Below are 16,281 nucleotides of genomic sequence, written 5' to 3'. Positions count from 1 at the left end.
AATTGGTAACGCATGAATAACTTATACTGCTATATAATTATTTCTTGAAATACAAACAGAAATATTGATCAAAATATTTACTTTTTCATGTTCAAATATGAAATCAATTTTTAATAGTCATTATTTGAAAAAGCTATTTCACACTCAAATGAACTCAACGTAATATCAAGACATGTTGACATAAATGGATGGAAAATTTGGAAAAACTGCCTTGCTCAATTTGTTGAAAACTGCTGCATTTTAAAGCTTGTTTTTTTATTTAAATCAATGTATGAATTATACGTAGATTATTTTTACTATAAATTTGCATACAAATTTCACCGTAAATTATGAAAATTTTAGATGTACTTTATTACTTTTTTGAACAATAAGTAATAAAATTGAGCGTTATAAGTAATAAGTAATATTATTAAATTAAATCAAATTTAATTAGCAGCTAAGACATAATGCTAATATTTACATAGAACTTACTAATTAATAAACATAATATTTACAAATCATACTTTATAATTATGTGTTTTGATCATACTAAATGTAATGAAATTTTGTTCAGATTTTGTGTTTTTTCTATTTTTATGGATTGCTTAAAAATGAGTATAATTTCACAGACATATTTCAAACCATTTCATCGTTAGAGTCTCTACTTTTATTATTGTTTTGTGAATTATGTATACATTGTTATTTTGTTCAACTGTATTAAAAGAGATACAAGTTTAATGTAAATGTCTAATTAAATAAAAAAACAGATTGGTTTTCTATTAAAAACCAGAAATAATCCGGTTGCTTGACGTAAATATTGTTTATCACATTATTAGTTAATGTAATGGTAATTAGTTAGTTAACCGCAATTCATATCAACTATTTATTAGTTTTCAATTGAATAGAATCATATTTCAATGGGTGATGATTTTTTATAGTGTTACGTAACTGGGGCGGTTTTGCTGCTTGCTGCAGCTTGTGGTATGCCAATTGGTTATTCGGCCGTTTTGCTGCCGCAACTTCAAGAAAGGAATGACTCCTTGGCAACAGATGCCGACATGGGCTCCTGGATTGGTACGTAGTCTTAGTAAACTCGGAAAATATATTTTTACTTAAATATATCTTTACCATCAAATTTATTTGTATCTCCCATTTGAGAATACTTCAATTTAAGCTCTAACCTTGTAAATTAGTATCGTTTATTTAGTAGAAGTATTCTTTTTTAGGCCTAAAGCCTACAATATGATGGTGCAAACGATATTGCATGAGAGTTATGCTAAGATTCACATTTAGAGTAAACTATACCAACTTTAATTTTTTTTCTTAAAAAAGTATTCGAGAAACAAAGCTATGGTAGCTACACCTCATGAAACAAGACAAATTGAAAATTGAAAAATATGAAATTTAGATATTTATTTAGTTTGCAGAAAAGCTCAAAATCTTGAAACATCTTATTATAAGACCGACAATCCATGTATAAGTAGAAATAATATTATTTCATCACATGTTTAAATTGAATAGAAAGGAATTTTATTAAAAATTTTGATGATTTTTTATAAACTAAATTAAATTAAACTACTTTTCGTTGAATTAAATTTATGTTAATTCTTGAAAAAATTTTTTTTTGCAAATATTGAAGCATTGAGAGAATCAGCAAATAGAATTTTCTGGTGAAAGCAAAAAATTCTTCTTTAAGAAGTTAATAAATTGATGTAACAATGAAGTAGATACATGCAATTATTCTTTAAGACTTCGCATAAATCTATGGCTTGAAAATTAATTAAATTTTCGTTTCCTATATATATGAAATATACATTATGTGTTTGAATTGTTGCTCGTTAAATAAATATACAATTCGTTAAGTTTATTTTCTGAGCCCGCATCATGTCGAAATCTCTTCTAAAATGGATCGACTCGTCTAAAAGCACGTTCTTCTGAAATCTTGTGCAATTAAATCTATTGTAAGTTGATTAAATTGCGAATGTTTTTGTTGTTTACTTATTTCTTAAAAATCAATCATGGAGATTAAAGGAATAAATATAAATGCCTTCAAATTTTGCTAATTTTTAGAGTAGAATACTGTATTTCTTATAAAGTATTATAATATTGAAGATAAATAATTATAAAAATATAATTATTTAAGAAGATAACAGCCATAGATTAGACTGAAATTTTTGGAAGTTCTGAATTTATGAAGCTCAGCCTAACTTTCAAAATGTAGGAAAATGAATGTTTATCTGACTCGCACGATTTTTTATATATTTTGTTATTAGATTATATTTTATGATAAGTGAAGCATCGGTCTTGCTGAATAGTTTTATTATGCTTAGGCACTAGCTATTTATCTTTACATTATCACTGGATTATGTCCCAAAGTGGCTCCTTGATCACGTTTGCGATTATCAGGAACAAAGAGTCTCATCGTCTGATCCCTATCAATTACCCTAAAATTGTTTGGTGTTTTTCCCCAAAAAACACAGCCACAAGAATTTTGCAACATATAGATTTGATTTTAACTGTCCTTTAATAGTGCCTTAAAGCAAATTGCTGGAACTTCCCGTACCGTAACGAAATGTTCGAGGAATATTAAATGTTATCAAACAGACTATTATAAATAAATACTGTAACATTGTCTAATATTTATAAGAATTATATAAACTGAATTGCAAAGTTGAAATTATTTGTTTAAAGTATATCAGAACTTAAGTCAGAATTACGAATAAAATCTGAATTATTTTCGATATACAGAAAAAATTTTTGAAAAAAAAAAATTAAACAATTTTTTTTTCAAAATCAACTATTTTGTTAAAACAAGCAGAAAGTTTCTTGAATCATTTAAATCGGACGCTTAGTTCTCTCAAAAACTGCTATTTTGGCACATTTAGCTCTGTGTCTTCGAAATGGCTGGGCCTGTCTTTGCCAAAAACTAATCATCTGTTCTCCCAATCATTACAAATTGAATGTTTTTTAGATCATTCAAATCGGATGCTCCGTTCTCTTAAAAACTCGATTTCTATTTTCTGCACTCTTTTCTCTTTATTTACGTAACAGCTGGACCTGTCTTTGCCAAAAACTAATCGGCACATTTCTCTATCAATAGGAATCGAATGTTTTTTGAACCATTCAAATCGGCTGATCTGTGCGCCCGAAAATGTGACTGGACAATTGTATCCGTACATACATACACACACACACATCCATTTTTTCTGAGGTGTGCCAAAATGTTCAGAAACTTTCAAAACGTCGAGAAATGCAAAAAATTTCAATTTCGATTTTTGGACGATTATAATAACTTACCCTACAGGAAGTTAAATATAGTTATTTTTTATACACATGTAGCCCTATTTTTTTCTCTGTAATTGTATTTTTATTTAAGTAGAAGTAATAGTTGTTAATACTTTTCATGTTATATTTGTAGATTTTTACAAAACATAGTTAAAAACTATATGGCGGAAAAAAGTCAGTGCATTAAGTATTATTTATGCAAATATTCCAGTTTTGTAAATACCCTTCTTCTGTCATGTCTACACGCTGATTGTGTTCATTTACATATAATATGTCTGAATATGTCTTTATTCAATACTTAATTCTAAGGTAATTGAGAATAAATAAAAAAATCTATTTTCCTTGTTTTCAGCATCTGTGCATTCTCTGGCGTCTCCAGTTGGGTCATTTCTTTCGGGTTCTCTGATGGATCGTTGTGGTCGTCTGAGGGCATTGCAGATCTCGGTCGCTCCACTCATAGGCGGCTGGGTATTGCTCGGATGCGCTCCTTCGCATGCTGTCTTACTGGCCGGAAGGCTTGTGGCTGGATTTGCTGTCGGGCTGATGGCTCCACCATCACAGGTAATAATCATATCATTAAAGTTGCAATCATGGAAATTAGCCTGAATCTGAATTCTAAGGAATTGATTACGCGGTCCAATATATGCGTTCAACTCAGTTCATGGCCTATTAGTTTTTGGAAAATGTAGATCGAAAAGAAATTGTTCTGGTGTTCCAAATGGAAAACGTGTTTTTTTGGCATATCAAATAAACGAATCCTTGACCTAAACGTAACTTATTTTTATCAAGTTGTGGATACCATGATTCCAATAACTTGAACCATGTGTTTAGGAAACAAATTACAGTAGCCTTATTGGCAATTATATTATCACCATCTTTTTTGAGAAGTTCTGCTTTCACCGTTTATATGTTTAGGCGGTAATTGCCTTCAATCTTTATCATTAGTTTGCCGACATTCTTTAAAATTCTGGTCAAGATAAGAGTAAGAATATACTGCATTGCAGTATCAATCTCGACAGGGTAAGGAAGTGACACTCGTCGCAAAAGCTAAACTTTACTGGAGTGTTCAAATTATCATTTAATTTACTGTTCTCGTAGCTAACTGGTAAATTTAAAAAATTATGGCTTATTAAAAAAAAGCGGCACAACCGCACCCAGTCTTTCCCCCATATAAAACATAATATATTCCTAACATTTCGAAAATTTGCTTTAATTTTTATGTAATATACTAACATACAGGTAGAGTGGACTAAGTGACATTCTTATCATTTGAGCAAGTTGCGTGAACGTCTCGATATCTGCAAATATTTTATTTAGTCAATAAAAAATTATATTTAGCGTATAGTTTTTTAATTGCTACAAAGGTTTTCACAAATAATTTTGTCAAGGTTACGAATAATCAATTATATTAACACTTTTCGGTCGAATTAAATTTGGAGATCGCTATCGTAGTACTCGAAATTATTTTCCGTCGATAGAGCAGCACACAGTTTTTAGGTTTAGGATGTGCCAACAATATTTAACCATTATCTAGTGTTATTTTTATATAAAAGTTATGTTATATAATTTCATTTTATGATGTATGAATGCAACGATTTGAATAGTAACTTGCCGTGGTGGTTAGATACATACCACCGAAAACGGTTAAAATACCTAATTTCCAAACAATTTTAGCATTATCCTGATGTTTTACGTAGATAAAAATATGTCTGCATTTCTAATAGTTGGTTTGAGTAATGTGTTGCAAATTGGCAATCCTCTCGTTAAATATTCTTTTTCGAGTTAGAGTTTAACTCAACTCACGAACCCAAATATTATTGTTATGAATTTATCTGTAAATAAATAAATAAATGAAGAAAATAATAAATATGCAAACGACAGCGTGGCCTTTTTTTCGTTTGTCCACCTTGAATTGAAAATAATCTGTGGGCATGGGCGTAGCCAGGTTATACTTTACTAATATTACAACAAACTGCAATTAAGAAGCACTATTTAATCATCTATAGAATGGGGGTGATAGTCAGCAAAATAGATATTTAAAAAAAATAAAAAGCTGCCTTCCTTGTGTTTAGAAATCTGAAAGCATGCTGCACGACAGCACGACATCTGCTTCTATACGAGTACTATCTCCCTGCATTCGACATGTTTTTATTCCTAGAAATTATCAAAATTGAGAAAAATCTCATTCGAGAATTTAAAAAAACAAGAATATCACTTTCTTTAATACAAGAGCCGTATGCTAATTTTGGTAGGATCTTCAAGATAACAGATTCAAGTTTTAATTCTGGACCTCAAGAATGGTATCGAGTTTCTAGGGTTAAGGAAACCGTAAAAGAAACATTTTTCTTTTTATATATAAATTGTTTATAGTTTTCAAATGAAGTTATTCCAAATGCTTTTGAATGCGAATGAATGATCTATGTAAAGGTGCCTGATGATTCTTATTTTTTTTTTTTAAATACTACCAAGTTGTGATTTATAATCACTTTTGAAACATTTAGAACTAGGATAATAATATTTTAATTATTAATTATTGTAAATTTCTAACGTCAAGTTTGTTGCTTCGCAAGTTTTTAGTAGAGTTAATTGTTACTAATTTCATTTATTATCATTTATTTAACATATTATCATGGGCACTGATTATAAATATCTATATTATTTCTATGCTTATAGTTTACGATTTAATACAATCACGGCTAATGAAATTTGATAACTTGTTTTAAATTAGTATGTGCTTGCGAATCATTTATGCCATGGAATATTTGGAAAGTAAAATAGTGATATAAACATATATAATAGTGTTTATGCTGAATTAAAAATGTAAAATACACTATATGCTACTATTTATATCAATACTATTTGTAAACAACAACATATAATACGCGTTTTGTAATTAACGGAAATCACAATATGATAGAAACAAAATGGAATGATAATTTTTAATATTTTATCATTTGATGTTGCGTTTAGAAGCATATTGTTTTATATATTTCATCGTCGTGTGTTGTTCATGAATAATTTTGTTACGTGGGTGGTACGTCGACCTCGTCCTGAAGAAAGTTTTCCATTGTTTTCCTATATATATTCGCGATCGTTTATTTGTCTTGTTAAATCTTTGATGTCTTATGTATGTGATGTTGAAAAAGATTTTCTATTAATAACATACTCTACTTTTATAATAAAGTTGTTAACTTCCCGAAGGAGAAGTTTATGTTTTCGTCAAAAAATCCGATTCTCTAATTTTATGTTTTCTCGACGTTTCAAGCCATTCTGAATCGAATGAGACCAAATTTGGAAAAAGTATGTGTGTGTGTGTATGAGCAGATTTTTTACCGTAAATCGACGTTTTCTCAAAAACGGCTGGTCCGATTTCGAAGTATCTTGATGAGGACTATCGTTTGGCAGTTTTGCGCTGCGATCGGTCGAACCGTTTCTTTGTGAATCGCAGAAAAGTGAAAAATTTTTTATCCACGTTTTAACCCGCAATTCAGAATCGATTTTAAAATACAAAAACCGTTCGAAAGATATTGGTTGGGAATCGTGCTGATTAGTTTTTAGTAAAGATCAGCCGGACGCCGAAATTTTTTTTTCGACGATTTTTATGATTTTTTTTTTGACGGTAGATATCACAGTCTTATAGATCATACTGAAATATTACGGCCCTACGACAACTCGTTTAACTTTAAACATTCGTCATGGTTTGCAAAAATTGGTATCGTTTTTTTGGCTTTTATCAAAATTAGACCTTTCATCGACGTTTGCTCAAAAACGCTTCTCAGTTTTCTCAGTTTTGAGTGACGATCGGCCGAGCCGTTTCTTTGTAATTTGGAAAAAAGTGTTAAACTTTTCGTCCACATTTAAGCTCATACTACCGAATCGATTTTAAAAAATCAAGAATTGTTCGAAAGATATTAGTTAGGAATGATACTGATTAGTTTTAGATGAAAATCTACAGAGCCGTTTTCTTGTAATTAACTGTTGAAAAAAAATTAAGCCGATTTTTATGGAACTTTTTTGGTGATATATATCATGGTCTTATAGAACTTACTGAAATATTACGGCCTTACGACAAGTAGTTCAATTTTAAAATGAATTTTTAATGAAAGTTAAAATGAATATTAATGAAAGTTTGAGTAAATGAGTAGTTTTTTTGACATTCGTTAAACTTAAAGTTAGACGATTTACTTGGTATAACGATAGAGTACTTGGTCTTGATGAACATACTAAACCATTAAAGTCCTACGGAAACTGGTTTAATTCTAAAAATTGTTGATTTGTGAAAATTTGCGTTTAGAAAATACTCTGAGTTAAAGTGTTCGTTTGTTGTCAATTATGTGTAATAAATCCACTCGGAATACTTTTAATCACTCATAAATTAATTTATTCTTTTATTGATTAAGTCGATTAACGGGAAGTACATGTAACTTACCTCAAGACAAACTACTAATACCAACTAGTTCATTATAATTTTTATATTTAATTTTTTTTCACTGGAAACAATAAAATTATCTGTTCCGTACATTTAATTGTCCATTTCAAAAATATATACATATTAATTCCTTCATATATCCATATCAATACCTTTATTGGAATCGCAAACATACTTTACTATTCTCATCACCGGTAACATAAAATTTATCAATATTGTAATAGTTCATTAAAATTTAATTATTCAAACACAAAATATATATGTGAAGTATATCAATCATTTGTTTGTTGTTTCATTTGCATAATTAATGATGAGTAAGCATTAATGTTGTTCTAATCGAGCTTGATGAATATTTTCAGTACAATATTAATATAATAAAATGTTTTAACCCCAATATCATTAGTTCGTACTTTATCAAGTTCCAACTCACCAATCCTCATAAATAAACAGCATCATTTTCATAAATTAATAAATGTTCGAAAACTTAAACTTAATAAACAAAAATTGTACTATCATAATTAAAGCTATTTCATAATGAAGAATTCAATAGTTTTTTATTTTCAATACAAAATTAATGACCTCTATTAGCCGCTGCACTCACATGTAAACAAAAATAAATCAATAAATCAGCTTCAATCAGTAAATATCGTACATTTGTTCTTTTACACAGGTAATGACACCAAGTTTGTTTTTCATAAACACATCAATAATATTCAAGAACATATATTAAATAAAAACAAGTCAATTGTGCCACAATAATTTAATTTTTATCATAATAAAGTATTCAAAGACGGTACTCTACACTTGGTAATCTAACCTTTCTATGCCATGTTCTCTTGAAGAGTCCTGAAAATAAATACTTCGAAGAATATGATATAGAATTAGTTTTGATTATAGCAAATTTACGATATTTTAAGATACACTATTTGTTTTTTGAAAAAAAAAATCTAATTTATTCTCAACCCGTTTCTCCTAAGGCACTGTGTACTATATATCGCACCATAAAGCTAAAATAATAATACATACTTCTATATAATTGTTTAGTAGATTTAATTTCTTTAATACCGATTGACTGATTGATGACATTTTAATTTTTTATCGCGTGTTTGTGCGAGAACTAATTTTCATTGGCATTGTTCATAACTCGCGTGTTTATCAATTTTGTGATTATAGAAGCATATGTCATTTCTAGACTGACTAATCGTGGGAATACATTAAGCTCATGTAGTCATATCAATTAGAAAATTCTGAATAATTTTTGTTATCATTAGGTATAATATCAACATTTTTGATCGATCGGAATATTTAATGTCCAACGCCATTTCAAACAAATCTCTTAATATTTCTAATATGTAATATATATCAGTAATATCCGGCGTAACAATTATAAATTAAGCAGGAATGTTCATATATTTTATACTATTGCTTCTGCAAGCAATGAACGGCGATATTTCATAACATTTTTTGTTCATAGCGATCAATATCAAATTCTTATAATATGCCTTCGTGATTCGAATTAAATTTCAAAAGATTAAATCAATTTATTTGAACAGTATTGAGTATATTTAAGTCTTACCGCTAACTGATGAATAAAAACTCTGATGGGAAAACTTTTACGATATGTGTTTACTCTTGCATACGCCATTATGATGCAAATGGATCATTTAAGCGCTAATCATATTTTATAATCAAAGAAATGAGAGTTTATAATAAATGTTTAGAACACAACAACTGTTTTCTCTGCCCGACAATTTGATTCACCAATTTTATGTTATAAATTTCTGCCTGAATCACTTGAAAATTAAAAAAAAGTATACAAAATAAGAGAAATGTATAAGTAAAGTTATCTTGCGCATTTAGTTAATTAACTTCCCGAAGGAGAAGTTTATGTTTTCATCAAAAAATCCGATTCGCTAGTTTTATGTTTTCTCGACGTTTCAAGACATTCTGAATCGAATGAGACCAAATTTGGAAAAAGTATGTGTGTGTGTGTATATGTGTGTGTGAACAGATTTTTAGCCGTAAATCGACGTTTTCTCAAAAATGGCTGGACCGATTTCAAAAATTTAAAAGCCATTTGATGTATCTCGATGAGGACAAGCGTTTATCAATTTTGCGCGACGATCAGCCAAGCCGTTTCTGTGTAAATAGCAGAAAAGTGAAAAAAAAATTGTCCACGTTTTAGCCCGCAGTTCTTAATCGATTTTGAAAATTCAAAAACCGTTCGAAAGATAATGGTTGGAAATCGTGCTGATGAGTTGTTGGTAGAGATAGGCCGGGCCGTTTTCTTGTAATAAAGTGTTAAAAAATTTTTTTTCGACGATTTTGATTATTATTTTTTTGACGGTAGATACCATAGTCTTCTAGATCATACTACAATATTACGACTCTACGACAATTGGTTTAACTTTAAAAATTCGTCAAAGTTTGCAAAACTTGGTATTGTTTTTTTGGCATTTGTCAAAATTAGACTTTTCATCGACGTTTTCTCAAAAATGCCTGAACCGATTTCAGAAATTTGAAAGCCATTTGATGTATCTTGATGTGGAGTTTGTCAGTTTTGTGCGACGATCTGCCAAGCCGTTTCTTTGTAATTTGAAAAAAACTGTTAAACTTTTCGTCCACATTTAAGCTCATACTACCGAATCGATTTTAAAAAATCAAAAACTATTCGAAAGATATTAGTTGGGAATGATACTGATTAGTTTTAGGTGAAAATCTACCGAGCCGTTTTCTTGTAATTCGTTGTTGAAAAAAAAAATTTGAGCCGATTTTGATGAAACTTTTTTTTGATGATATTTATCATGGTCTTATACAACTTATTGGAATATTACGATCTTACGACAAGTAATTTATTTTTAAAAAATCATCAAATTTCAAGAAAATAAGTACTTTTTTTGACGTTAGTTAAATTAAAATTGGACGATTTTACTTGGTATACCGATGGAGTATTTGGTTTTAATCATATCAAGCCATTAAAGTCGTATGGAAACTGGTTCAATTACAACAATTGTTGATTTCTAAAAATTTACTTTTAGAAAATACTCCGTGTCAAAGTGGTCGCTCGTTTTCAATTATGTGTAACAAATCCACTCGGAATACTTTAATCATTCATAAATTAATTTAGTTTTTATTGATTAAGTCGATTAATTACACATAACGGGAAGTTCATGTAACTTGCCTCAAGGCTAAATACCAAACCAACTAGTTTTTTCTCGATAACGGTAGCAACGATTTCAATCATTTAAAAACCATTATATAGAGGTAAAGAACTTGAGCTTGACTTGATTAGATCCATTTGCACGATAGTTGGTCAATGTGTTTGTTTACAATTAACAATCAAATAAAGAATTTGATTCAGAAAAATAATGACCAGATTTAAAAATTTAAAACCCGTGAATCTGTTAAAGATTTTGTATTTTTTTTCAATTTTTCCGAAATCAGGTCCATAATATGAGAGCACCACAAATTAATGATTTCCTTTACTTCCCTTGTTTATTATTCCCATTACCAATTTGTTTATTATCCCATTACCAATTAATCATATTTTATTCATATTTATGCATTTTTCTTTACAAACTTCTGATTTCATGTTTCCTGGTCTTGTGCTTCGTTTTTTAGATTCCTGAATTTTTTCTTTACCAGCAAGTCTTCAATCGCCTGCATTCTTCTTTTTTTTTCCTAGTCCTTTTAATCCTTCTGCTTCATCTCCGTCGACGTCGTGTCTAAGGCGCTCTTCTTGCTGAGTGGGTCCGATCCTGCTCCCTTTCCTTTTTGAGATCATACTCAGTGGAATCCTTTCTTTGCGCACTCTTTTCAACACTTCTTCATATGTTTCTTTGTCTGTCCACTTTATCTTCTGCATTGGTCTCTAACACCACATTTCAAATCTCTTCAGAAAGTTTTTGTCTTTCTTAGAGTCCATGTCTCTGATCCGTATAGAGCTTATGCTCAAGACCAAGCACATTATTAGTCTCTTCCACAAGTCGAGACTCGGTTTGTTCGTCAGTAGCGTTTCTCTTCTTCGTGAACGCTGCTTTGGCGCCTGCAATCCTTGCTCTGATCTTCCTCATTCGTTTCTGGTCAGGACGCTTCCTAAGTACTTGGAGTGGTCCACATCTTCCAATTCTTGATTTCTTACTATTATCTTCAGTGGTTCAACTTATTTCGATATTTTTATCACTTCCGATTGGTCGATGTTGAACTCCATTCAGTATCATCTAACCACTTCGACGATTCTGCTGAAATATATCGATTCGTAATTGACTATTTATTTAGGTTTTCATAAAATTACTCTATAAATAATTATTTTATAAATCTGATGACATGTACAGTTTCTTTTTGAAGAAATATCTTAGCTTTTTTTCTGAAATAATAGTATTTCATATGATTTTGATTCAAGTTTTGTCGGAAAACTGTTAACATATTTAATTGAAAGATAATAGTTTGGGAAAGCGCAAATAATTTTAAGCTATTCTAAAAATTCAAAAAAGACAATAACCCACAATTTTGTGGTCGATTTTGACATTTAAAAACCTAACAAGTTAAATTATCACTAATTGTTCTGTTTGTTGACAAATTATTTACTTTCCAGGTGTTTCTGGGCGAAATATCAGAACCCCGGCTAAGGGGGACGTTGATCGGAGCCCCATTCGTGTCATATTCTCTTGGAATTCTTCTAGTATATGCTCTGGGCAGCTCTTTACATTGGAGAGCCGTAGCTGGTGCAGCAACCGTGCTGCCAGCGCTCGCCTTACTGGCGATGTGTTTGATGCCCGAAAGTCCAGTCTGGCTCGTTAGGAAAGAAAAGCGAAAGCGCGCCGAAAAAGCTTTGTTGTGGCTTCGAGGTGACGAGAAACTGGTAAGTGGCTATTATATCGCATGTATTCGCAAATTTATTTCATTTTGAGTATTCTTTGTAGTTCATTACAAATTCACACTCACCTACATCAGTAAAATAGTAATAATTTGATAGTCCAGTCATTATAGTATGTTTACCTCCGTATTTGAGATACACCTAACAGTTGTCTCAAAATCTACATATGCAGCGTACCCCCTACCATATGTAGGTTTTGAGACAACTTTTAGGTATCAATATACAAGTATTTATAGACTTACAGCTCGGTATCTCGAATTCCGAGATTCTTACCTAATTTAAGCTTAAATGACTGGACTATGATGTTTTCCGGCAATGTGCTTGCTTCTACATCTCTATAAGTTTTAGCTCTCAATATTAACTTTAAGGTAGTCCGCACTTCAACCAAAGTTTCTTATGGAAATAACATGGGTAAAATTTCATTTGTTTTTTTAGAGTTTTATAACTTAGCGACAAGTGAATCAAAATTTTGAGAATAACTTTATATTTGCATATTTTGCTCATAAATAAAAACATTACAACAAAAAATGATATTTTTCATAAAATAAGTATTTACTTAGGAAGAAGAAACAAGAAACTTCGGTTAGAGTATGGACTATCTTAAAGGTAATATTAGGAGCTAAACCTTTAAGAGATTTTTTTTTTCAATTTAGAAGCATTTGAGCGCCTGGGAACAAAGAAATTCGAAAATAACAATATTAAGGACCACCCTAATTATACAAATCATGTATGCATATCAATTTTTAAATTATCCATATTTATTTTGATCATTGATGCATGATGCTTATGATTGTGGTTCTTACTTTGCTATGAGTTAGATAAAATAATCTTTATCTCTACAAATGATTTTTGTAATTGTTATGATTGGTAGATTTTTTTTTAAAAAGCTGAGATGTAATATGGGTTTTTTTTCTAAATATGGGATCAACTTCTCTTATCGTTTTCTAGTTAGAATGCAAGCTAAGGCTTGCACGTGCCTTAATTACAGAGAAAAAATTTCAACCGCACATTATTCGAAGTTTCTTGGAATTTGGAGTTATAATCACAATAAATGTTTGAGATTTTTTTTGCTGATATATTTATATTTAAATGACGCTTACATTGCATTCATTAGTACATATTTATGCTTACAGAACAAAATGTTTAAATTGTAGTATTCACAGTGCTACTTTTCACACAATTAAAACATTGAAATTGCTGTAGATAAAACACACACACATATGTATATATATATATGTATATATATATATATATATATATATCTTTTACTATCCTAAAATATATCTCTTTTATCTGTGAATACTACGACACATAATAAATACTGCTTGTTATAATCACAAATGAGTAATCACAATTATTCACTTCAAACTTTAGACATAATTAACAAAAAATCTTGATGACAACGAGTTATATTGATTAAATATTACACAAGATATTCCTTCTTAACTATTTGCTGAATAAGGTTTAGTATTTATATATATAGTAGAAACAGTTCTGTAAAATAGTTAAAGTTTTGCTTAGTTGGTTTAATGTAATCTGTTTATGCCTGCCAACCTGACATCATTTTACCTATCTAAATGTTAGCTATCCAATGCATAAGTATTGTATAAACAATACTCATTAAAATGCAATACAATATACAAAAAATATTTTTCTAATTTCACAAAGAAGGAAATTGTAATTGGTTATTGTGACAAAAATTAGAAGAATGGAATATTTTCAATTTAATTTACATCGGAAAAAGTGTAAATGGTAGTATTATTGAGCAAAATATTAATTACAAATGGTACATGGTTTTGCACTTAGCGAGATGTTATGGATTATAAGTACAGTCACTTCATTGATAATTAAGATTAATAAGCATAGAAATAAAAAGAAAAATTTGACATGTTATTATGTTTTTCTCTTAACTAATGATAAATTAGCCCTTGCCAAAACTAATGCACGTCTCTCCATCAATAGCAATCGAATGTTTTTTGAATCATTTAAATCGGCTGATCCATGTTTTTGAAATCGTGACGAAATATTGTGACCAAACATACATACTACATACACACATACATCCATTTTTTTCTAAGGTATGCTAAAACATGTTCAAAAGGTGTTGAAACGTAAAGCTATATCAATTTTTTATATCGATTTTTTTCACGTTTACAATAACTTACTAGAAGTTAAAAAAAAGTGCAGCATCAGCACTGTTTATGTATTCTACATACTAGTTAAGATTTATTTAAATCATTTTTACATAAATCAACTATTGGGCTCCATTGAAAGAAACGTAGATTGTTCTATCTTTTTTTATTTTATATTCGTTTTTTATTTTAATTTATTAAATAACACCTATTAACCAGCGATTAAGAATAATAGTACGAAGATAGTTTTAAACACTAGCTTGAATTTTATTATCATGTGCACAACATATTTTAAACTTTCCATAGGGTAAGTTATAGTAATTTCAAAAAATGGAATATGAAAATTTTAGCATATCTTTACGTTTCAAATCAAAGATTTCTGAACATTTTGGCATATTTCAGAAAAAAATTGTATGCGTATGTGTATGTAATGTATGTATGTTTGGATACAATTTTTCGTCCACGATTTTAAAAGCGTGGATCAACCGATTTGAATAATTCAAAAAGCATTCGATTTGTATTGACAGGGAGACATGATGATTGGTTTTTGGCAGAAGATACGAGACAAAAACTGCCAAAAATGGTAATTCAGTTTTTGAGATAACGGAGCGTCCGATTTGAATATTTCAAAAAACATGTTACTTATATTGGCAAACGAAATTCTGATTAAATTTTGGGAAGGCAGGCCTTGCGGTTTCGGACATCCAATGTACAAAGTAAAGAATGCCATTTGCCGATGAAAAATGATCATTAAACATATGCACATCAAATTATAGATATTTCAATAATAAGAACAAATTTTGTTTGCATTTGATCGGTTCCTTACCAATGTTTATACGTTAACTGCAACGCGGCTCTTATGCGCTTTGATATTTCGTCTCTACGCAGCTAACGCAGCGCGATTGCTTTGAAAATAGCTCAAAATTCCCAAAATATTTCGAAATATAAAAAAAATTCAATTTTTTCAAAAAGTATTTTTTGCAAAATTTTCTAAATTCTGAAAAATGTTTTTCGAAATTCTTCAATTTTGTTATCTATTTCAGAAATTTTAATTTTCATTACGGGAAGTTCCAGCAATTTGCCTTAAGGGGCACAACTAGTGTAACTGCCTAAAAAAAGGTGATTTTTGGGAATTTATATTAAAAACACTACTTTATCAATCATTTCAAAATTTTAGGAATATATTTATACTTGTTCTAAGAATACATAGTAAAATTTTTGAAGAAAAAAATTAAATATTTTTTAACTTATCGTCGGTCTCCAACGGCGCGACAAAAAAAAGGCCCTTCACTGCTGCAGTGATTCCGGCCTTCTACGTGGATGAAATTTTAAAAAGAAAAATTGTCGTTAATCTAGATAATATTGTCTGTAAAATGAACTACGATGAAGAAAAAAAATTAAATTAAATTGGCAAAATGACGGCGTTTTTTAAAAAAAAGTCGAATTTTACCCAGAATTTTGATCGTTTTTGGACTGCCAAAGTTCGATTTTTGATCCGATCAAAAAAATCGATAGTTCATTTTACGGAGAACTATACACCTAAGTCTGTTTTTACACGGAGATTGGTTCCAGAAGAAGCC

At 29.9% G+C, this 16,281-nt stretch overlaps 1 protein-coding gene across 1 annotated transcript; it reads left to right on the top strand.

The window, feature by feature from the left end:
• Positions 1 to 926: 926 nt before the first annotated feature.
• On the top strand, positions 927 to 12,554 carry LOC113381847 (facilitated trehalose transporter Tret1-like; the record flags this gene model as incomplete). The annotated part of the gene is given in 3 exon segments (XM_026620510.1): positions 927 to 1,053; positions 3,617 to 3,825; positions 12,288 to 12,554. Coding segments are annotated over 3 exon segments (567 nt in total), but the record flags the coding sequence as incomplete, so codon positions are not given.
• Between the last annotated feature and the right edge of the window lie 3,727 nt (positions 12,555 to 16,281).

The sequence above is a fragment of the Ctenocephalides felis genome, unplaced genomic scaffold, assembly GCF_003426905.1.
Source record: "Ctenocephalides felis isolate EL2017-DRISC unplaced genomic scaffold, ASM342690v1 CF-g0.4_SCAFFOLD_03110, whole genome shotgun sequence".
NCBI classification, from domain to species: Eukaryota; Metazoa; Arthropoda; class Insecta; order Siphonaptera; family Pulicidae; genus Ctenocephalides; species Ctenocephalides felis.
The sequence above is the reverse complement of the archived record's forward strand: the minus strand, read 5'-3'. Positions and strand labels throughout refer to the sequence as shown.